Source organism: Rousettus aegyptiacus, unplaced genomic scaffold (assembly GCF_014176215.1).
Source record: "Rousettus aegyptiacus isolate mRouAeg1 unplaced genomic scaffold, mRouAeg1.p scaffold_m13_p_14, whole genome shotgun sequence".
In the NCBI taxonomy this organism is placed as follows: domain Eukaryota; kingdom Metazoa; phylum Chordata; class Mammalia; order Chiroptera; family Pteropodidae; genus Rousettus; species Rousettus aegyptiacus.
The window spans coordinates 41735686-41757204 of record NW_023416289.1 but is presented as its reverse complement, the minus strand read 5'-3'; the positions used below and the strand labels follow the sequence as shown (position 1 = coordinate 41757204).

At 56.9% G+C, this 21519-nt stretch overlaps 1 protein-coding gene across 7 annotated transcripts in view; it reads right to left on the bottom strand.

Moving 5' to 3' along the window:
- Window positions 1-400: 400 nt before the first annotated feature.
- The window catches only part of MEGF8 (multiple EGF like domains 8), a 40348-nt gene continuing 19229 nt past the window's right edge, over window positions 401-21519 (bottom strand). For 5 of the 7 annotated variants that reach the window (XM_016129908.2, XM_016129906.2, XM_036232352.1 and 2 more), the window contains 19 exons: window positions 21117-21249; window positions 19345-19598; window positions 19159-19269; window positions 18888-19006; window positions 18367-18574; window positions 17661-17841; window positions 16957-17120; window positions 16055-16199; window positions 14063-14294; window positions 12821-12944; window positions 12477-12690; window positions 12077-12291; window positions 7622-7829; window positions 7334-7493; window positions 6850-7042; window positions 6217-6387; window positions 5995-6125; window positions 5395-5527; window positions 401-3204 (listed from right to left, as the gene is read on the bottom strand). In XM_016129908.2, the coding sequence (XP_015985394.2) occupies window positions 1936-3204; window positions 5395-5527; window positions 5995-6125; window positions 6217-6387; window positions 6850-7042; window positions 7334-7493; window positions 7622-7829; window positions 12077-12291; window positions 12477-12690; window positions 12821-12944; window positions 14063-14294; window positions 16055-16199; window positions 16957-17120; window positions 17661-17841; window positions 18367-18574; window positions 18888-19006; window positions 19159-19269; window positions 19345-19598; window positions 21117-21249 (4365 nt within the window). In that variant the 3' untranslated portion in view covers window positions 401-1935. The remainder of the gene's footprint in view (window positions 3205-5394; window positions 5528-5994; window positions 6126-6216; window positions 6388-6849; window positions 7043-7333; window positions 7494-7621; window positions 7830-12076; window positions 12292-12476; window positions 12691-12820; window positions 12945-14062; window positions 14295-16054; window positions 16200-16956; window positions 17121-17660; window positions 17842-18366; window positions 18575-18887; window positions 19007-19158; window positions 19270-19344; window positions 19599-21116; window positions 21250-21519) is intronic. The other 2 variants (XR_004954452.1, XM_016129907.2) reach the window with 2 other exon arrangements.

The following is a 21519-nucleotide window of genomic DNA, read 5'->3' as shown; positions in this document are numbered from 1 at the left end:
GCACTCCTTGCCTCAGGATCTTGTTTGCCAGGGGACTGATGAATAAAGGCTCCAGTGACGCTTTAGGCTTGGGCCGTCAGAGCCCACTTGGGTCAGGGAAAGCTCGCTGTGCAGTCTCCGTGCTGCCTGAACTCCCAAGTCAGAAGCCAGGATTAAACCCGGGCCTGGGACCAAGGTGGCCATTTCCCTCCCAAAACAAACTGGGACTTCCCAGTGACAGGGATGAGGGGAAGAGGGCCTCACTGTCCTGATGTCCCCTTGGTTTGTCCCTTCTAGGGATAAGAGCTTTTGTGGTGGCATCATCCTCAGGAGAGGAAGCAGGGAGTCAGACCCAGGCTGTGGGGCGTCTGTCCCATTTATCCAGCGCCTGGGTGTTGAATCACAGAGCCGACACCCCGTCTCCTGCATGCACACAGTGCTGAGATGCTGGTCTTCCCCACACTCTTTATTTGTTGATTCGGTTGCTTCCTACTCTCTCAGCTGGCCTGTGGTGGTACATGTGGATGGACCTCTTAGACTGAGGCACCCAGCAGAGGACAGACACGGGGCCCAGGTCCCCAAGGTCCAAAATAAGCAATTAGGGGATGGGAGTCTTGGGAAAGGAGTCACAAGTTCAAGGTGGCTAGGACGATGGGGGGGGGGTGTCTTCAAGGGGTAAGGGAGCTCAGAAGTCCATGGTGATGGCTGGGTTGGGGAGCAGCCCCTGAAGAGAGCCCAGAAGTCTTCAGGTCAGCATTGTCTGGGAAGAGAGCTGTATGTTGAGGTCTCAACCATTTTAATCTCCAACCTTAATATCCACCCCCATCCCTTCCTCCCTACACCTAGGGTGGCATCTCAGGCAGCGGCTTTGACTCTTAACGATCCCTGTGAGCTTGGTGACCCCTGGTCCTGGGGTCAGGTAACACGGCCTGAGCTTCATCCTTCAGCCTATAGGGGGCAGCAACAGCTTCCTGCTCTTGCTCAGGCCTCACTGTCTTGCCTCTTCTCAGTTGAATTCCTTGCCAGTCCACTCAGTCCCCTGCACTAAATTCCTTCTGCTGAAATGCTCAGAATGATGTTCTCCCTGGCTGGACCTGAAAGAAAAGATGTCTAAAGGGCATCGTAGGTCCAAAACTTCCCCATAAGCCCCCATCTGCCCATCTTACTAAATGACCCCACCATCCACCCACAATTCAGGCTACAATATTGGGGTCATCCTGGATTCATCCCTCCCTCACCCCAACATCTACACCTCATTACATCCTTCTGCCTACATCCTGCATCTGTCCCTGACTGTCCCTCCCACAGCCACCTCCGTGATCTGGCTCATCATCTCTTGTCCCCTGCTGCCGCTCTTACCCCCTCCAACCCATTCTTCACACCGCAGCCAAGTGACCCCTCAAACTGGTCTGCTGGATCCTGTCATTCCCCTTCACAAAGCTGTCCGATGACTTCCCATTGCCCTGAGAACAAAACCCCAAACCCTACCTGGGGCCCACAGACCCTGGATGATCGACATCTGCCTGTCCCCAGCCCTATCGCCTCTTCACATTCAGATGGCCAGCTTTGATCTTTCCTATAAAACAAGCTGGTTCCCACCTCAGGGCCTTTATTTCCTCAGTCTGGAACCCGCTTCCCACAGCTCTTCCCACGGCCAGTTCTCTCCACACCTTTGTTTAGCTTCTCGGATGCCCAGTTAGTTGACTTTACCCTGAGGTCCCTACAGCCACATCGGTCTCACGAGATCAGTGAACCTTCTGTCTCGGTTCCTGTTTGCCCAGTGCCTTCAACAGTGCCTGGCACATGGTAGGTATTCAATAAATAATTGTTGAATGCAGAACAAAGAAGGCCCTGCCTGGGGACCCCCAGGGGAAGTAATCAGAGGTCTCTGAGGACAGTGGTCCCCGTTAAGGGCCTCAAGTTCAGGGTGGCCCTGTCGGAGGATGCGGCCGTGGGTCAGAGGGACATGCTGGTGAGGTTGTCCTGGCTCAGCAGTCCCTTCCGGCCTACACCAGACCCGTGCCCACCGCCCCCAGCACCCCCGCCACCCCCGCAGTACTCATGCAGCCTGTGCCGCAGCGTGACGAGGGCTGAGCCCAGGCAGGCGCCATTGGGAGCATGGGGCCCGCCAGGCAGCTGGAGCAGCAGTGTGGCCACACCGGCCATGCCATCTTCAGTTGGCTCGAGGGTGATAGGCCCAGCTCGAAGGCCCGCAGTGGTGGTAGGGATGGCTGGTGGGCAGCAGCCCCCACCCACAGGTCCCCAGGGCCCGCCGGCCCCTGTCAGCAGCAGGGGTGCCAAGAAGGGCTCAGAGCGGCGAAAGGTGGGTGGCGGGAGCCCGGCCGGCTTCCAGGCAGGGACCGGGGCAGCAGTGTCAGGCGGGAAGCAGACGGTGACCTTGGCGAAGGGGCGACTGGCCATCTTGGTCATCTCTTGTAGGTGTCGGCGCTGCTCCTGTCGCTGGTCCAGGGCCTGCTTGGCCTTCCAGAGGAGCACACAGAGAGAGAGAAAAAGGAAGAAGCAGGAGAAGAAGACCGAGAAGAAGACAAACAGGTCGATGTGGGCCTGGTCCTGCCGGAAGAACAGCAGACCTTGCGAGTCTGCCGAGCCGTTGGCGCCGGGCCCACTTGGGTCCCCCACACCCAGCAGCAGCAGGTAGAAGCGGCTGGACTTGAGGGCATGGTGCTCGTGCGGGTAGGTGATAACCAGCCGGTCTCGCACACTGCGGACCACCAGCACTGCTGATGGCTCCGTCACTGTCACGTAGGTGATCAGGCCCCGCGGCCACACCTCCCGCACCCGCGGCTCTGCTGGGGTAGCCAGCCCACTCCCAGCTCCAGGTCCCCCCAGGTCCCCGGCTCCCCGGGGCCCGCCATCTGCTGGGAGTGGAGGTGGCGGTGGGGGTGGGGGTGGCTGGATATGCACTGTGTGGACGCCTGTGTCGGGGGCCACGCGGACCACGAAGGTGTCGTAGGAGGTGGAGACGTAGAGGTCCACGGCACCAAAGGTCACATCCAGTGTCAAGCGGATGTCCACGTTGGTGAACTTGGGCTGCACACCAAAGAGGACGGTGCGGCCCGGGCCCAGGGCCTTGCGCTTAGGCTCGTGGAAGCAGTTGGTCTGAGATGTCGGGTCCAGGCAGCACTCCTGCTCCACAGAGATGAGGCGGTAGCACTGCTGGCCGCCCAGCGGGCTCCCGTGGAAGGACTCCCGGCACTTGGCGCACTGCGGGCAGTGGGGAGGCAGCTATCAGGACTGAGCTCGGTGACCCGTCCTGCTTCAGGAGGGACCGACATTCTGTACTTATTAAGTAGTCAAGACCCCAGTTCCCCCAATGACCAAGCAGCTTCCTTGTGACCTCCCTGACACACTGTGGATGCTGCCAGGGCCCTACGCTCCAGCACTGCTGTCCCTGGTATCACCCCAGTGACCACAGCACCCTGATGCCAAGGCCTCCGGAACTCAGGCACAGCAGTGAAGAATCTGCTGATTCTAGGCTCTACCTCTTCACTAGCTGTGTGGCCTTGGACTGATGACTGAACCTCGCTGAACTTAAGACTCTTCCTCTATACACAGATTAAACACAGCTGGCTCACAGGGCCCTGAAATCACAGGCGTGGCATGGTGTGGGCCAGGTTGCTGTTTCTGGACTGTTAGGTACAGCCTGCCTCAGGGCCTCTGCACTGGCTGACCTCTGCCTGGACCACGTGGTCCACCCGCCCCTGCCCCCCCACCCAGATGTCTCCTTATCTGGCATCCTCACTTCCATCAGCTTTATACTTCAGTGTCACGTTCTCACTGAGGCCTTCCTTGGCCATAGTACCCACCATTTCCACCTCCCAGCACTCCCCGCCCTTCTCTTCTGCTTAATTTTCCTCCTTGCGTTCGTCACTACCACACTGTGTATCGGACTCACTCATCTGCTTGTTGCTGTACTCTTTCATGAGAAAATAAGCTCCCTGAGGACAGGACATTTTGCCCGTTTTGTTCCCTACTGTGTCCCAGTGCCTTGCACAGTTGGTTCTCAGTAAATATGTGTTGAATATTGGATCACAGCTATTTTAGTCTCATGGGAACTGCTTAGCTCGGGGATCAGACCAGGGTCAGTCTAGGCTCCAACCAGCTGTCTGAGCTGGGACAGGACACAGAACATCTCTGGGCCTTGTTTTCCTCTTATGTCTACACCTCTCCGAGACCTCAGCACAGTCCTGACAAGACCCGCACATCTGTGTTTTCTCCACTGTCTGCACATCGCCAGCATGGTGGCAGATGCTCCCCACACACGACCTACTACTGCTGTCACCATTAGGACTTCAAGAAACCACTACCTCAGCTGCCTGCAGAGCTGTTGGAGAAGAAGGGTTGCGTTAATGTCTGGGGCTGCCTGTTTTGGCAAAGGCCAATCGGCCTTTTAATGACATATCAAAAAAGCAAAAATTCTGGTCCCAGAAAGAAATTTCAGGAGTCAGGAAGGCTTGTGGAGCCCTGCTATCATTTTGGGTAGAGAAGCATCTTTTTCTGTAGATGAATGGGGGAGACTGAGGCAAGCAAGGAACTTTCTTTCCCCGCTGGAGGTAGAGAGAGAGAGAGGGTGAGTAGGTGGGGTGTTGGAAGCTACACTCCTACGAGAGAATATGAAATATCCCTTCTGTAGGAGGCAAGCCTGCAACATGGCATCCAACCAGGTGGCTAGTGCAGGGGCTCCAGGAGCCCCTTGGCCTAAGAAAAGGGGGAATGGACTCAAGGGGAACTTTGATCTGGGTATTAGCAACAACATGAGATCCGCTGTTAGCCCCAAGTCATCAGGCGAGGGCTGGCACTTGGAGAAAACCTGAGTGTAAAGTCAACATAGAGAAAAGCACACTCAAGATACAGGTTAAGAGTCTACTGCTGTGCCACCATGAAGCGCCCAATCTTGTCTGATCTTGGAAGCTAAGCAGCGTCGGGCCTAGTTAGTACTTGGATGGGAGACCACCTAGAAAGATCAGGTGCTATAGGCATTAAAAAAAAAAAAAAGAAGATACAGGGTAAGTGAGCATCTGGATCAAGCCATTCCTGAAGGGAGACCCCAGACCCATTTTGAGAGACCCCGAACACCCTTTTTTTTTTTTTTTTTTTTTTTGCTTAAACTACTAGGAGATGGGTTCTCTTGCAAGCTGTAACTATCTGTGATGGAGTCTGTCTCCTCAGTAGCCAGAGAGCTCCCCGACAGGCTGATTTCTGGATCCTTGGCATCACTGCCTAGGGCCTGACACTGACTAGGGCTCAAGAATAGTCGATCGAGCTGACCTGATCCCACGACCACAGACATCAGAACCACCACTGTCGGTCCTGCCTGGGCCGGGCTGCCCCTCACAGCTCTGACCCCTTAGGCATGTGGGGCCCTCGGCCCATAACTCGCTTCTCCGGCCGCACCTGGTACTTGTAGCAGTCTCGGCGGTCACTGGGGGAGCTGCCCTGGCAGGCGCCCGTCTCTGTGTTGTTCTGACACGGACAGCCGGTCCCATCCTGCTCGTTACATGTATCCGCGTGGCCGTTGCACTGGCATCTGAGGAGTGGAAGAAGATGGGGGTTATAGTGCTCCCGTGACCTCCAGGGGCCCAGGCTGGATGCTCCAGTTCAGGCCAGAAGAGAAAACTGAGGTTCACGGGGTCCAGCCCTTTGCCCAAGGCCACAGAGGTGGTAAATGGCAGAGTCAGGACTAGAACCCAGCTGGAACCATCAATCAGAACAAAGAGGGTAGAATGACGAGGGTGTCTCGAGGCCTGTCCCTCACTGGCCCTCTCTTTGCCTACAGCTCTCCACTGGGAGCTGCTCTGTGGCCTGCATTTCAGCACTGCCTCTGAGGTTGGGGGCCTCCCATCTGATTCCAGCTCCTTCCTTCCAACCCCTGCCCCAGCCCGGGAGCTCCCGGGGGATTTCATCCTCTCCTGGCCGAGGACAGAGGACCGGTGAGGGGTCTCTGGCTCCCAGAGCTATGCCCAGTGAACAGGGCAAGGGCCCCCTTCCACTTACTTGGTGCACTTCCCATCCAGGAGGAAGTAGCCATGGAGGCAGCTCTCACATTTGTCCCCATAGCTATTATTCTGGCAGTTCACACACACAGCCTCGTCTTCACTAGGACCCTCTGTCACCCAGTTTTCAATCTAGCCAAGGAACGACAAGGTGATCACAAAGAGGCATGGACCAGGCACCTGCTCCCTCAGACCCAGGGCTTCGGCCTCCAGCCCCTTTCACCTCCTCCGGATCCAGTGAGAACTTCTCTGGCTCCCTCCTGGCCATTTCGAGCTCCTTCCTGGACACACAGACGTGGCTGTTGCCTCGACAGAAGGAGTGGCAGGGCCGGCAGGTCCCGCCCCCCACAGCGGAGCCCACGAACAGCGGGAGGCACTGCTCACAGTGGCTGCCCTGGAGGCCAGATAGGGTGCCAGAGGGGTTGGAGAACCACGGGGCCACGACAGCGAGGGGACAGGCTCTGGGAGTACCACGGGAGGGCGGCAGGATTGGCGCTTGGCTTGGGCAACCCCAGCCCACCTGTGATTTCGCCCTCTGCCTTCACTTGCACACCTCCAGTGGTGGCAGGGGCGGGGGGTCCACTCTTCCCCAGTCCAAAGTGCTGAGCTCAGAAAGCCCTTCCCTAAACTCTCCCGAGTCCCCCCACGTGACCACCATCCCTGGCGCAGCACCAGCTCTGCCCACTATCCTAGGGCAGCCCTTCTCTGACACGAACCCGGATGGTGTTCCCCAAAGTCTTCTCATGCCTCTCGAACGAGGTCATGCCGCCTCACCCTGTGCCTGGCTTACTGGGGCTCGAAAGAGGCTCACGATGCCTGAGCGTGGGCGGTCGGGGTCTGAGGCCGGGCAGCCCACCTTGGTGTGGTTGCGGCAGAGCAGGCAGTGGTCACGAGCCCCCACGCCGGCACACTCGCTGTGGCGGTTGCAGCGACACTCCGTGGAACAGTTGCGGCCCACAAAGCCAAAGTGGCAGCGGCAGTGATCAGGCTCCACGCACGAACCGTTCACACAGCCCTGGGCACACACCGGGCGACACAGCCCCGTCACGCTGCAGGGCGAGACAGGCGGGGCTCAGCACAGGGGCTCAGGGTGGGGCAGCGGCGAGCCCACCCCGAGCCAGCCTGCAGCCCCCTCTTCCTGGGGTCCCCTATCAAACTCGCTGACCCTGCCCCGCCACCACCTAGCCCCCACCAGCACCCTCTCTTGAATCAGTCCCACTACCTTCACGCCTTGAACTCTGTTTTCTTCCATCCTGCTTTGGTCCACACCTCATCCGTTACTGCTGTCCAAGCCCACTCCCCTCAAGCCCGCCCCGGCCCCGGTCTGGCTGCGGCCTCACTTGTCCATGGTGTAGCCCGTCTTGCAGCTGCACTCATAACCGTGGGGCCGGTCGTGGCAGTTCTGTGTCTCGTTGCAGTCATGGTGCCCGTTTGCACACTCGTCCTCAGGGGGGCAGGACAGGAAGGCCCAGGAGGCCCCAGGACGCCCACACGGCAGCCCTGGCATGGGGACGCAGGGCTTCAGTGTGGACTGTGCCACCCACCCAGATGCCCAGGCCCTCGCTCTTACTTCTTGAGCACCACCTCTGCACCAGCCCCTCTCACCCCACCCCCAAAACCCCTCTCACCATCACGGGGGCCACTGAGTCCACCCTCCAGGCAGCGGCCGCCCCCATCCTGGCCCCCCCAGGCACACCAGCCACAGTGGGGGCGCCGCAGGCACAAGGCGCACTGGGTTGCCTGGGCACAGCCCAGGGAGCAGCTCTCGGGCCCCCGGAGCAGCCTCCCGCAGCCTCCGGCCATACATCGCAGGGGCAGGTAGGAGGGGCTCAGACACTGTCCAGGGGAAGTGAAACATAGAGAAAGAGGGTTAAACACATCCCAGGAATCTTTCCGACCTGCACCCTCTTCTCAGAGATTGCACCCTCCCTGACCACAGTCAGGTGTACCAAAGTGGACACCAGCCGAAGTTATCACATTCTCCCGGTAATTAAGCCAGATAGGGACATCCTTGAAACTAGAAGACTGTGCAGACTGGGGCTGGCGGGGCCCTCTGGGTGAGCAAACGACAGCAGTGACAAGGAGAGAAGCAGGAAAAGAACTGAGGCAGAAGGAAGCAGAGATGAGAACCAGAGGCCCCCAAACACAGGTGGGAAGGCAGCTTTCCAGTGCCATCCCGTCCCTGGTGACGCCTGGCTGCGCTCCACCCTGGCTTTCAAGAGGTGCCACTGTGTTGGTGCAACGAGTCCCCTTTACCCACCTGGCTCAGGGCACAACTGCCTCTTATAATCAAAGGGAGGCAACGATCCCAGGTAGAGACAGAAATGAATATCAGGACAGGAGCTGCAAGTCACGGTTGATGGAAAAAAAAATGTGAACCTGGCTGCCAGGCCACAGGATGCTCTCACCCTGGGCTGTGAAGCTGAGACATCCGTGGCCAGGGGCCGAGCAGCAGCTCACTTATCATGTCTTAGGATCCAGAAGGTGCCCAGTGAGGGCCAGACTCTTGGGAACTCAGCTCGGTGTACAAGAGCATTTTATTTACTGCTCAGGCCTCAAGTAAACAATAGGAGGAAAGTGATTAGTCTGGCCCGGCTGGGTGGCTGGCTGAAAGCACTTAGGAAAAAGTGAAGCTACCATGCAATCCTGAAATAGAAAACCCCGACTGCTGTCGCCAGAGCCCGCTGATGAGCCGAGCCTTGCTCAACCGCCAAATTCGCTGTCAGGCCAGCCTCCAGATCTGAATTTAGAGCACCCACTGGCAGACAGCGGGCAATCTGGGAGAGTGGAGAGAAGCCCGAGGCCCCCGTCTGCACAGTGCTTTCTGCTATGTCCTCCCTGCTGGCCAAATGCTCGCTGTCCAACACCGTAACTATTTCCTGAGCTCCTGGCAGAGACATGAGATCCAGGAGCAGGATCTCAGCTCGTCTGCTGACATATGCCCATAACCCAGACAGCCAGGGAAAAGAGCACTCTGTTGCCTGCCCCAGGCTCTGAGGCTAAGATCATTCAAAAGAACGATGCCGGATGGCTGAAATACAGCTGCCTTTGAGCCAAATCATAACAAGTCTGCCCTGCACACCTGCTATGTTTCAGCTGTGCTGTGGTGTTTTTCAAAAACCTGAGCCAACACTTTAACTAGAAGATTTCACAGAAACCAGGTCTGGCAAAAGTCCCCTCACATTTGCACGCAGCATGGACTTTGCCCTCTCCCATTCAGCAGCCCACCACTTCCTCCTGCCTCGTGCGAGGCAGATCCCCCTCGTCCAGGCGTGCCCTGGGAGCCTGGCATAAAGGGGCTGTGCGAGCAGCACGTGCTCTCTAGTGTTGCCTTCTGATCTGTGGAGTCCCCACCAAGACAAATAATGGCACTCTCAATAATATCTGGGGAGGGGTGGCTCCATAGAGTAGTGGTCGGCACGTCTGCTTTACACGCAGAAGGTTCTGGGGTGCACGCCCGAGGTGGAGCCACGGACCATGTCCTGGGTGCGCCAGGCCCTGGGTGCCTGAGCGTGTGGGAGGAGACACCCCGCCTTCAGAGATCCAGTTCTTAAGGGGAAATGGCAACATCCCTAGGTCAGGGGTAGAAGAGGGGCGGGGGTGGAAGGGAATTAAAGAGGGGGGAAAAATAATAATAATAAAAATAAAATAATATCTGAGAACTCGTATCACTAGAAGGACCCCCAGGCTCGGGGAAACTGCACCGCAAAGTCACACTGAGAGCCCCCATGGGGACATCCCCCCACACAGCTGCTGTGATCCCCAAGGTGTGTCCCTGACAGCAGAGAGCCATGGTCCTCCCAGTGGCCAGAATCTGGTGCACTACTGAGTTTTTACTGAAAGGCAGGCTCTGCTCTCAAGGATATCCTCCAACTTAATTTGTACAACCTGCCTGCAGGACGATATGGTGCAACTCAAAAATATATTTGGTTTTTGTCACCGCCACTCCTGGCACTAAGCTACTAAAACACTTGGAATTTCCAAGTGATGGGAATGCCTTTTGTTACTCACAAGAGGCTCCTTTCACCAAGCTTATGCTAATGAGGTGACTTAGGAGGGGGTCACCAGAAAGACCAGTGATTAGAGGGGTGTGACTTTAAGGCCCACTCACTGACCTGAAGCTCTATAAAAACTCTTGATCAGCGAGGTGCAGATCAGAGTCGGAGAACACATCCACCGTGAGGGTGGAATGACAAGGGATCTCCACACCGGCTCTTATCTGGCCCTATTTATCTCTTCTGCTTGGCTCTTCCTGAATTGTATCCTTTACAATAAACTGGTATTAGTGAGTAAATGTTTCTGAGTTCTGCGAACCCTTCCAGCAAATTACTGAACTTGCAAAGCAGGCGGTGAGAACCCCTGCTTTATAGCTGGTCGGACAAAAGCATGGGTGGCCAGAATTTGAGACTGGAACCCGAAGCGGGGCAGTCTGCGGGACTGAGCCCTTTAACTCGTGGGATCTGAAGTTAACCCCAGATAGGTAGTGTCAGGGTGAAGTGAAGTGTTGGACAGCCAGTTGGTGTCTGGAGAACTGATGCATTAGTCATTGGTGTTGGAAACACCCCAAATGGGGTCTGGTGCTATCGCTACCACTTTATGAAAGAATCATTTAAGGTCACAGATTGAGATGGTGTGTGGTCACACCTCGACTGGGTCTTACACTATAAAGATATGACTGGGAAGTGGACATCAGTGGAGGCTGGAGACTCGGAACTCTAGCCCAATGACACTGATTCTGGATGTGACAGCAGGAGGTGAATCTTGTCTCCCGCTGGCTGGGTTTGGGGTGAATGCCTTCAGTGTCTGCCAGCCAAATCATGCTAGGCAGTGGCACCTTAGAAATTGTAAGGCCGGCACTCCCAGAAAAGGCCCCAAGGCTTGCCCAGGGGCAGGTCCCTGTCCCTAGCTCCCGGAGCCTGCTTACCACCTGAAGCCCACAGACCAATCCACAGGTGCCAGGACTACACTTGTGGCGCCAAACCACTGCACCAATGAAACAGCCCCACGCTATGCTTTTGCCTTTTTTGGACACCCTTCTGAATCACCTGCTTCCCCTTCCTGGACCACCCTGAAAACCCTGCCCCAACCCCGCCGGGGTGTGACTTCTCTGGCCCCTTTCCTCAGGACCAGAGAACCTTGCCCGGGACTGAAGGATGCCTGTTATTCCTGAGTCAGACTCTGTCTGTTGAGCAGCCGAACCTTATAGAAATGGACTTTATGACAGTATGTGCTGGGTAGTCAAGGGGTGGACTGTCACTGGCACACAAAGCACCTCCCTAGACCCTCCAGAATCATCTCTCCAGCCCACAGCCAGAGGAGGGGTGGGTCTGAGCTGCCACATTAGAACTCTGTGCTCCTACCCCTCCCTGGCCACGTATCCTTGGACCAAGGAGTTCTAAGGACCAAGGACACCTAACTTGTGAGCTGAGCTGAAGTCTTTTCTAGAGTCCGTGAGTGAATTGACAAACTGAGATGACTGTGGTCTCTGGAATTAGAAAGTCACCTATACTGAGAATCAAGCACTGCCATTTGAGGGCCTGTGTGTTCATGATCAAGCCGAGAGAAACCAGAGGACGGAGACGAGCAGAGAACAGCTGAGATTACGAGACCCTGTGGCCTGCGAACCTCGGACCAACATGTACTTCCTGTCCTCAGATTCCACCAAATACCCCCAGTTCCTGCGAATAAAACCAGCTTGAATGGGTTTCTGTTTCTTACAAACAAAAGTTCCAAAAGCAGAGAGAGAAAGAGCTGGAGAAGGGAAACGGAAGGGTCCGGGAGGGAGACGGGAGGTGGTATGAGGGCCATGGAAGGACGGGGCAGGGACAGCATGAACGAGAGGGCTGGAGAGACGCACGGTGGGGGGTGCACCGTGGCACAGAAGTTTGACAAGAAGACACACCAGGGACACTCAAAAGGCAAGGAAGGAAGGAAGAGTTGCCGAGAGGAGAGAAGAGAAAGGGAGAGTAAAGAAAGCAAAAGCGTGATGGTGGGACCAGAGCCAGGGAGCCGGAGGAGGAAGATGGAGCAGCCGGTGGCTGTTCTCAGAGGAAGGAGACCGGGTGCCCAGATAGGTGCAGTACCTGTTGGAGGCTGCTGCTCCAGACACAGTGCTGCCAGCCCCCGTCCGCACCCTTGGAGTCCAGGCAGAAGGAGCAGTTGGGTAGGAGGTGACAGGGAGTGGGGCAAGGCAGTGGGGGCGATGATTCTACCGGCATAGGGGACACATTCAGCAGCGAGTGGCTGAAGCACGTCCAGTCATAGGTGGGCTGCACTGAGAGGATGCGGCGAGTCTCCCCTGGGGGTGGGGCAGTGATTAAAACCGGGTCCAGGCCCCTGACCCCTCCCCCTCGGACCCAGGAGTCCAGCCCCCAGCCCCTCCCCCTCAGACCAAGGAGTCCAGCCCCCCCACCCCCCCCCCCCCGACGCCTCCCACTCAGACTCAGGGGTCTCCTCTCTCGGGGACCAAGCCTCGGCGCCCACCTGTCCTCTTAAACTGCCGCGTCCACATGCACTTGCCCTCCCTGGTGCACTGCTCGCAGTCGGCGGCGCCGCAGGCAGCCTCGGAGCAGTTCCCCGCCCAGAAGACCTCTCGCTGATTGATGCGACAGTCGTTCTCTGAGGTGCAAGACCCGTTGCGCCCAATGCAGGCACCCTCGGGGCAGTTAGTACACCACTTACAGCGCGGGGCAGATGCCTAGGGGAGAGACAGGCTCTGTGGGGCCCCCAGGGCCCCAGCACCCCTCCCCACCCACTCTTCCTATCCCGCCCAACACAGCTGAAGGGCATGGTGGGTGCGAGCCACCTCCCACCTTCACACGACTCACCTCCCCATCTCCAGGCTGCAGAGTCCGAGGATGGCGGGCCAGGCACTCACTGCAGGTCCGGAGACGGCGACACTCCTCAGGGGAGCGAGGCATCGGGGAGCAGGGGGGGCCCCCACAGCCCAGTCTGGGAAGCATGAGGCTGGCTCATTGTATGCAGCCAGGTCCCACCCTTCCTCCCCCCCTCCCTGGTCCTGGTGCCTCCTGGATATCTCCTGCAGACCACTCCCAAACACAGGACTCAGGAACCCGCTCCTACTCCACCCTACCTGGTGATGATGCACGTTCACCTGTCACCCCCCCCAGAGACACTGGACAGTACTCCACAGCCCTGCCCCTCCAGCCACTGAGGCCTTCTGCCTCCTCTCTCGGACCATCCCCTTGCGTCCTGCTCCGCAGCCCCTTGCCCGGTTCAAGCCTCTTCCTCTCGCTCCAGGCTTCCCTCGCCACCCCCCCACAGCAGCCCCAAGGCCTGGCCCTGCCCTCTCCTATGCAAAACCTCCATGGCTCCCTTGCACTCACAGTGGAGGTCCAAATCCCTTACCCCAAAGCCTTGAAGGCCTGTGTGCTCCAGAACTTTTCCGATTTTAGAGAAGCGGTGGGTGTGCCCACTGTTACATGACACCCCTAGTGGATTCTAGGGGGAGCACCCCATAAGTCAAACCTTTGATTCAGTATTTCCATAGGAAACATGGTGACACATTTAATGGGACAAATAAAGCCATGGGTAGCTTCGTACCAACTCAGGATGATCAGGCAGCTGAAGGTGCTTATGCTACACCTGACGGCCCTTCCAGCTTCCTGAGACGTGCTGCTTCCCAAACTACATGTGTGCAGTCGGTCTGTGGACCCGGATGCAGCCCAGCGCCTCAGCCAAGAGCCAGAAGCCCTTTCCGAGCTGGCTCTACCCAACTTTCCAGTCCCATTTTCCCCAAATTCAGATGGAATCTCGAACACATGAGGGGCAGCCCCACTTCCGAACCTTTGCTGGTGTAAAGTCTCCTGGTCCTTTAAGGCCCAGTTCAGACCCAGCTCCTCCAGAAAGCATTCTCAGGTGACACTTCCCCCTTGGGGGCCCCAAGCCTGCCCCTGCCTGTGATGAGCCACCTCCTTTCCCAAATGAGCTGGTATCCTAACTAGACAGTACCCTCCTGAGGCCTTGCCTGGCCTGGCCTACCACAGAACCCCGCCCCTGGAAGAGCACCAGTACCTTCCTCCCCTGCAGCTGTCAGTCATCATGGTTACCTGTGGGCCTGGTCCCCAGACAAGCAGGCCCCATGGCACCAGGTACAGGCCCCAGACTGGTTACAAGCTTCAGGTGAGGGCAGCAGCCGACAGGGGTCAGGGGGCAGGGCCAAGGCCAGCAAGCGGCCCAGGGCCACTCCCCCGAAGCCCCCGGAGATGTACAGGCGGCTCCCCACCGCCGCCACTGCGTGGGCCACAGACTCCTCCATCGGGGCCCCCACAGAGGCCTGGCCTGGGGAAAGACGGGCAGTGCTCAGAAAGAGAGTGGGTGGGAGACCCACACAAAGAGGCCACTAAAGTGCTAGTCAGAGAGGGACCCAAGGGAAGGGATGTCTATGGAGAGTGGAGACAGGTGTGGCCGGACAGAGAGAGAGAAGGCCCGACAGGGCCAGAGAATCAGACACAGACAGCAAAACAAGAGGGAGAGGGACACAAGTGAAATCAAGAATGGAGACAAATGTCGTGTAAGCCCTGACAGGCGCCTGACTTAAGCTCTGATTGCGAGCCACCCATTTCACAGAGGCACCTGCTTCAAGGAAGGCCGTGGTCAGCCACATGACTAGATAAAGAGCCAGATCCCCACACACACCCCGCCCCCACACACTAATGCTCCTTTGTCTTAGAGAACTTAGTTGATTTCAACATCTGACCATTTGGGCTACTAGTTTGTTTTCTCTTCTTGCGCTTTAAATTCTCACTCTTGGGTTTTAAAATCACCCAAAAGGAGGAGTCTGCGAAAGCCTAGGTCCCCACCCTCGACCCCAATAAAAAGCAGCGCCCAGGCCTGTGCGAGCTCTGTCTTTTCCTGACAGATAGAGGGAACAGGCGTGAGAAGTACAAGAACTGACACTGACTAAATATTAAACCATATTGTATTTGGAGCCTGCAGGATGCAGCTTGATGGGAACCTGGCCCATGGGCCCTACAGCCAGACCTCTGGAATCTACAGAACAAAGGAAGATTCCTGCTGAGATTACTAACAATTGTTTACCAAAACTTTAGCACTGCACACCCATGCCCTGAAAGGAAAACAGGAAAACAAAGACTTTAAGCTGCAATTTTCATAGGAACCAAGATTCAGATAGAAACTAGATTCCTGGAACTCTGGGTCTCATTCTCTGCCTCCTAGAGGAGGCCATATGTCTGTCGGTAGAGCATTATGCCTTCTCTAATAAACTTCCCCTATGTTTCTAACGCTGGCTCCCACTTGAATTCTTTCCTGTACAAAGTCAAAGACCCTCCCTAGGTAGACGTAGGACCTGAGTTCGACATTCACCGTGTCTTGCATCAAAAGAGCATCCTGTAATCATAAGAACCGGGAGAGCTGGTCCAGTCACAGCGCTGGTTATTGATGGGCTGGGACCAGTACAAAAAAACAAATATTTTGGAACCAAATAGAGGTGGTGTTTGCAGAGTATTGTGAAAGTACTAAATGCCACCGAACTGTTAATTTTACAGTACTTAATTTTGTTATGTGACATTCACCTCAGTTTTTTAAATCCTCAGAAAAAAGTCACGAAGTGCTGGGAAAGGTAGATTACGAGAAAAAGAATTAGAGACAGAGAGTTAGAAAGAGAAGTGAAAAGAAAAGGAGACAGGCCCAGAAAAACAGTCGGTCACTTATAAGGTTAAAAGAAATAAAAAGGCAAGATATGAGCCCCTGTCAACCCATGGACAGCGAAGACTGGGAACACCTACATGTAATAGTAGCTGTCGCTAGAGTGGGATTATGGAGAATTTTTCTTCGTATTTCACAAATTATATACGATGAATATTAGTACTTTTATAATCAGATTTTTAAAAAATTTTTTACAAAACTTTTAATAAAAAATAAACTTTTCTAAGAAAAAAAAAGAAAGGAGGGCATCCCCGTGGGTGTGCAGATGACATGCAGGGTATGGGAGCTTTGCCGCTGAGTCTGAAGGGGCCTGACTGACTCCCAGCGAGCGGGCGTCCCAGGACAGGGCCTGCCAGGGAGAACAGTGGACTTACGTGTGAGTTCGGGCAGGAGCCAGGCATTGCAGTTGACCTGGTAGAGCAGCACATCGCTGCTGAACTCATCAGGGTCTGAGCGGCCCCCAAGGACCACCATGGTGTCCCCAAGCAGAGCTGACGCGTGGAAAAGTCGAGGGCGGGGCTGTTGGGGAGACAGTTGGCAGGATGGCCTGGTAGAGCCCACAGTCCTCTGCTCACTCTCTCAGCTCACCTGCCACCTTTATGCCCCCACCCCCCAGCCCCCAGCAGCCCATCCCATCCTGACCTTCCTCAGATCTCACCCCCTTCCTCTGGGGAAGCTCCCTCACCTCTCAGAGCAGCCCCTACAGCTATCTCCTCTGCCTCCATCTCAAGCTCCCACATCCCAGATGCTCCCCAAGAATCTAGCCTAGACTGCTCAAGAGGAACCCCCATTGTCCTATGACTTTGCCAGCTAGGCTGGGGAGGTCTGGGGTGAGGCTCGGGTCTCTAACTTCCACCTCCCTCTAAGTCCAGCCCCATGAAGGGCTTGGAAATACACTGGTGGTGGACAGAAAACAGCACATCTGGGGCTTCACGTTCTCCCACACACCATTTCCTTTGGCCTTGAAGGCAGGAAACGCAAGGAGCCTCAGTTCCCATTTATAGATGGGGAGGCCAGGAAGGGACATACTGCCAGGGCCGTACCAAGAGTGGAGCAGAGCTAGGGCAGAACCTAGGCCTCTGAACTCCTGGTCTAGGAGTCCGTCCTCCAAGCCAGGGATGGAAGAAGGGGCCACTTGGGCTGCCACAGTTTAGTTTAGGGGACCGGAAAGGAGGGGCAGCAGGAAGGTCCTTGTCATTCTAGTCCCTGGGTTACTGGGATAGGGGGCCCCTCCTCCCCACCCCTACATCCATCTGTCTGGACCTCATTTCCTGACCTTTGCCCCTTGAGAAGGGGCCAGCAGGCTCCAGGTGCGGTCAGGACAATGCAGGGAATAGAGCTCAGGGGACGGGGCTGCCAGCTCCACATGGAAGCGGAAGCCCCCAAACACGTAGAGAGAGTCAGTGGCCTCGTGGTACACTGCAGAATGGCCATAGAGACCTGGTGGGGGCAGGGGGAGTGAGCTCAGAGGGCAGGAAGGGCTGGTGAGAGAAGCACCCCATCACCTCCCTGGGTGCCCCATCTCATGACCACAATACCCCCAGGTCCTGAGGCCACACATCTAGGAGCCCTTCTCAGCCCTCCCTTTCCCTTCAGTTCAAAGGACAGTCAACAGAGATTCTGGGAAAGAGAAAAGAGGGAGAGGGGGGTGGCCAGAATGTCCTGGGGACAGTGACCAAATGATGTAGAAGGAGAGGCAGAGGCAAAAGACTACCTGAGGGGCGCTGACCTGGGCCCTAAGGGAGGGGGTAGCTTATCACTACTGGGCAGGAGTGGGCAGCTCATCACGAAATCTGGTGGGAGTGGGGGCGTAAATAGAGAAACTGAACTTCTCAGGAGATGGTTCCCTGAGAACCGGGGTAGGGGTCGGGGGAACCATGGAGATAACAAGGCATGGGGGGCAGTGACCGTAGGGTACGGAACTGGATAGAACATACACAAAGCCCTGGATGGCAGGGAGGTCGAAGGTGCTGTGCCCACCTGTGGGGGGTGTCCCGCTCTGAGCTCCAGATACCCAGGTGCCAGTTGCCAGCTGGTACTCAAGCAGCTGCTGGTTGAAGCCACTTTCAGGGGAGTAGCCGCCCACCAGGAGCAGAGACAGGCCCCGGCGGGCAGTAAGAGTGTGACCAGCGACAGCTGGCAGTTCCACAGTCTGAGGGGCCTGAGGGACAGAGGGCAGAGGTCAAGGGTGGCCAGAGGTCAGGGGCCATCTTGTGGGTAAAAGCGAGGCCCAGAGCTCCCCACACCCCCGAACCACGAAGGAGGTCATGAGCTGCCCGGGCTGGTCAGAGCCTAGGCCTCCCATCCAGCCTCGGCCTCGGCAGGCGTGCAATAGACCTCGCCATTTCTGCCTCACGACATCGCTCCTTTAGGTAGAAGCGGCCTGTGTTGCTTTGGGAAGCCCCTGCCCCTCTGCTCACCCTCTGGCTTCACAGGGCTGACCATACCTGCTCCACAGGCTACACCCTGGCCTAGCTGACCAGGACATCATGTCCCCTTGGCCAGAGAATGACTGAGGAAAACAATGTGACCCCCCCCCCAGGACGGCCAAAAAAATTCAGTTCTGGGACTTGTGCTGGAGCCCTGGGAGGAAGCCACTTGCTCCTGGGGTGAAGCTGGCAGGAGCTGTGCTGGCCACCGTTGCCGGAGCCCAGATGCAGGCTCTGGGGGTGGGACAGACGCTCACCTTCTCCTGCCGCCACTGCAGGGTGGTGAGGTTGAGCACCCAGAAGTCTCGGGTGACGCCCCCAGCCGTGAGCCCCCCCAGCAGGTACATGGCACCACGGCCAGCAGGCACATAGGCAGCTGCATGGAAGGAGCGGGGTGAGGGGCCGGGGCCCCCATCCTCAGCTCCCGCCAGCATCTGTGTCCACCGCCGCTCACTCACTGAGTACCTGCGGCCGAGACACAAATGAGCAGCCTCACTGTCCAGTCGTCCCAGAATCCCCTGGGTGATCCCCCACTTGGCAGGTATCCCAGCATCCGTGACAGTCACCTCATCATCCCCCGGGGTAGCACCACCCAAGTAAGTATCCCATCCCTGTTATGAGGCTTCTGTGACAGGTCACAGTGTCCTTTGGGGTATACTTCACCTGTGGAGGTTTTTCTGCACCTCCCTGAGGGGATTTTTGTGTGACAGACATCCCAGCAACCCCTGAGGTGACCTTCTCTCATTTTGATATCCCGCCTCCCCAGGGGGCTCCTCACCTGTACAGGTTTCCCAGCAGCCCTTGAGGCAGGCCCAGGCCTCCAAACATCCATAAGGTGGCATCTGGTCCCTCCACCATGGTGTGCCCCAGGCGGTGTAGGAAGCGGCTAGCGGTGTCCTGGGGTGGAGGCAGGGAAGTGACGAGTCAGGCTAAGGTCATGACAAAGTGTCAGGATGAGTAAAGGGTCTGGGGATGGTCCCAGGAGTGGAGGAGGGAGAATGGTCCCGGCTGTGTGGCACCTCCCTGGAAAGTAGGCTGCCACAACTCACGGCTGAGAGGCGGCTGTCCATAAGGGTCTCCCAGACAAGCTGCCCGCCGTCCAACTTCGTGGCGCAGTCAGGGCCCCCGAAACCCTCGACACAGATGCACACGCCCAGACTCTGAGGGACAGCAGAAGGAGGCTCAGTGGGAGCTCTGAGCACTACCCCTGTCCCACCTGGTTTGTCCTACACTACTTGTACCTGGTTACAGGTCCCTGCCCCATTGTGGGCATTGCAGTTTTCAGGACACAGAGCCATGCGGCAGTGTGGGCCGGCCCAGCCCTGGGGACAGCGGCAGAGTCCAGCACCTGCAGCTCCATCCTGGGGCACACACTCCTGGGGAACAGGGCAGCTCCCAGGGCCCCCTGACCCGCAGCGGGCAGAGCCCACTGAGGCGTTGAAGCCCCAAGATGAGGAGCCATTGGCCTCCCAGTGCAGCACGAGCAGCCCTGTGAGGGAGAGGCCAGAAGTGTGTAGCAAAGCCACGGTCCAGGCGCTGCTCCACCCCAGCTTTTGAGAAAACCCCGTGTAAGTGGGCAGGGAAGTAAGGCCCTCCCCACCCCCACCCAAGTCATCCATAATCCCAATCTCTCTGTCCAGCCCATCCAGCCCATCGTGTTCCATCGTTCCATCGGTGTGAAAGCTTAAATCTCTAATATTCATCCACTGCCTGCCACCTCCTCAGTTGTCTGGCCTGGCCACCAACGCTGGTCCCCTCACTGGTCTTCCTGGCTCCCCTACACTCTACCCTTCAGAGCAGCCCATGTGACCCTTTAAAAACAGGAATCTGATCTTGTCATTCACAAGCTCCAAACCTTCCACAGCTCCCTACTGCTCTTACATAAAATTCAGTTTCTTTAGAAGGTAGATAGGGGAGGGGAGAGGACAGGAATTAATGATATATAAAAACAAAATGCCTCAATAAAATTGTATTTAAAAAAAAGGAAGCCCTGCAGGCCCTCCAACCTCATCACCTCCCCTTCTCTGGCCCTTTGGCTCCAGCACCAACCCCATACCTGCTTCTCAGGGCCTGGGCATCTGCTTCCTTTCACCTGGAGGAGTCACCCTTGCCCACATCGCCCCCTTCAGGCCTCAAGTGAAACTTCACCTCTGCGCAAAAGCCCGCCGGGACTCCCCAAACAGGCCAGGCACTGGCTTTCTTCCACTTGCTTTTCTCCCTCCCTAATCTGAGCTTGCCCCTCCCCCGCAACACTCACACACACGCACGCACACACACACACACACAGTGAATCCATGTCAGCAATACCTGTGTCCCTTGTTCACTGCTGCACCCCCAGTATCTAGCTCAGGCCTGGCTCACCATAGGTGCTCAGTAAACAGCTGACTGAAATGGAATGGGGGCCCCTCAGTTCTAGCTGCTCACTGCGAAGGGTCTGCGTTGCCAGGTACAACTCTGCCCTCACCCCAGCCCTGGAGCCACTCTGATCTACAGTATGAAAGGAAGCACTTTCAAACGGACTGTGGAACTGCCATGGGTAATAAATCATTGCCAGTGCATCTCCATCAGACTAAGCCAGGTCTCCCCCAGCCCTGATGACATTTGGGGCCCGGTGAGTCCTGGTTGGGGGGCTGTCCTGTGTACTGGAGGATGCGGAGCAGCATCTCCGGCCCCCACCCACGGATGCCAGCAGCACCCCCAACTACGACAATCGGAATATCTCTAGACGTTGCCAAAGGCCTCGAGGGCATAATCAGCCTGGTTGAGCACCTCGGACCGATGCTCAGGGCCCTCACATTGGCCCATTCTGTGTGCCCCAAGGACATGTCTTGCTAGGCCCTTTCTTCCGGAGGCAAGAAACTGAGGCCCAGAGGAGGTAAGGGACTGTGTCACCCAGCAAGTTAGTGGCAGAGTCAGGCTGGGTTTTGAGCCTGCCTCAGGCAGCAAGGTGCAGGGACAAAGAGCACACAGCCCAGGTCAGAGGTCCCCTCGCGCCCAGTCCCCATACCAGACAGGGCCTGCACGGTGAGGGGCCTGTCCCGCCGCTGGCCGCAGAAGGCAGCGATGAGGCTGCGGTCCGACTGCACGACACCAGTGTCCAGGAAGCGTGGGAAGCCGTCGAAGGCCAGCACATAGCTCAGCTGGAGGGGTGCAGAGCCAAGGATTAGGGGATGATGAGGAAGGAGGAAGAGGAGTGCCTGGTGTCTGGGAGGAGGGGCTCAAATGGAGAGGGCAATCCGAGATGAGGAATGGGATGTTTGAACATCTTGGGCAGATTGTGAAACTGTGACACAGAAGCCACCATTCCCCCTCCCTGTGTTAACGGCAGCCATGGCTAATCAATCAGACACTCTTGCCTGGACCCTCTTTCCAATATACAGCTCCTGGCGGCCGCTACCGATTGGTCAGAA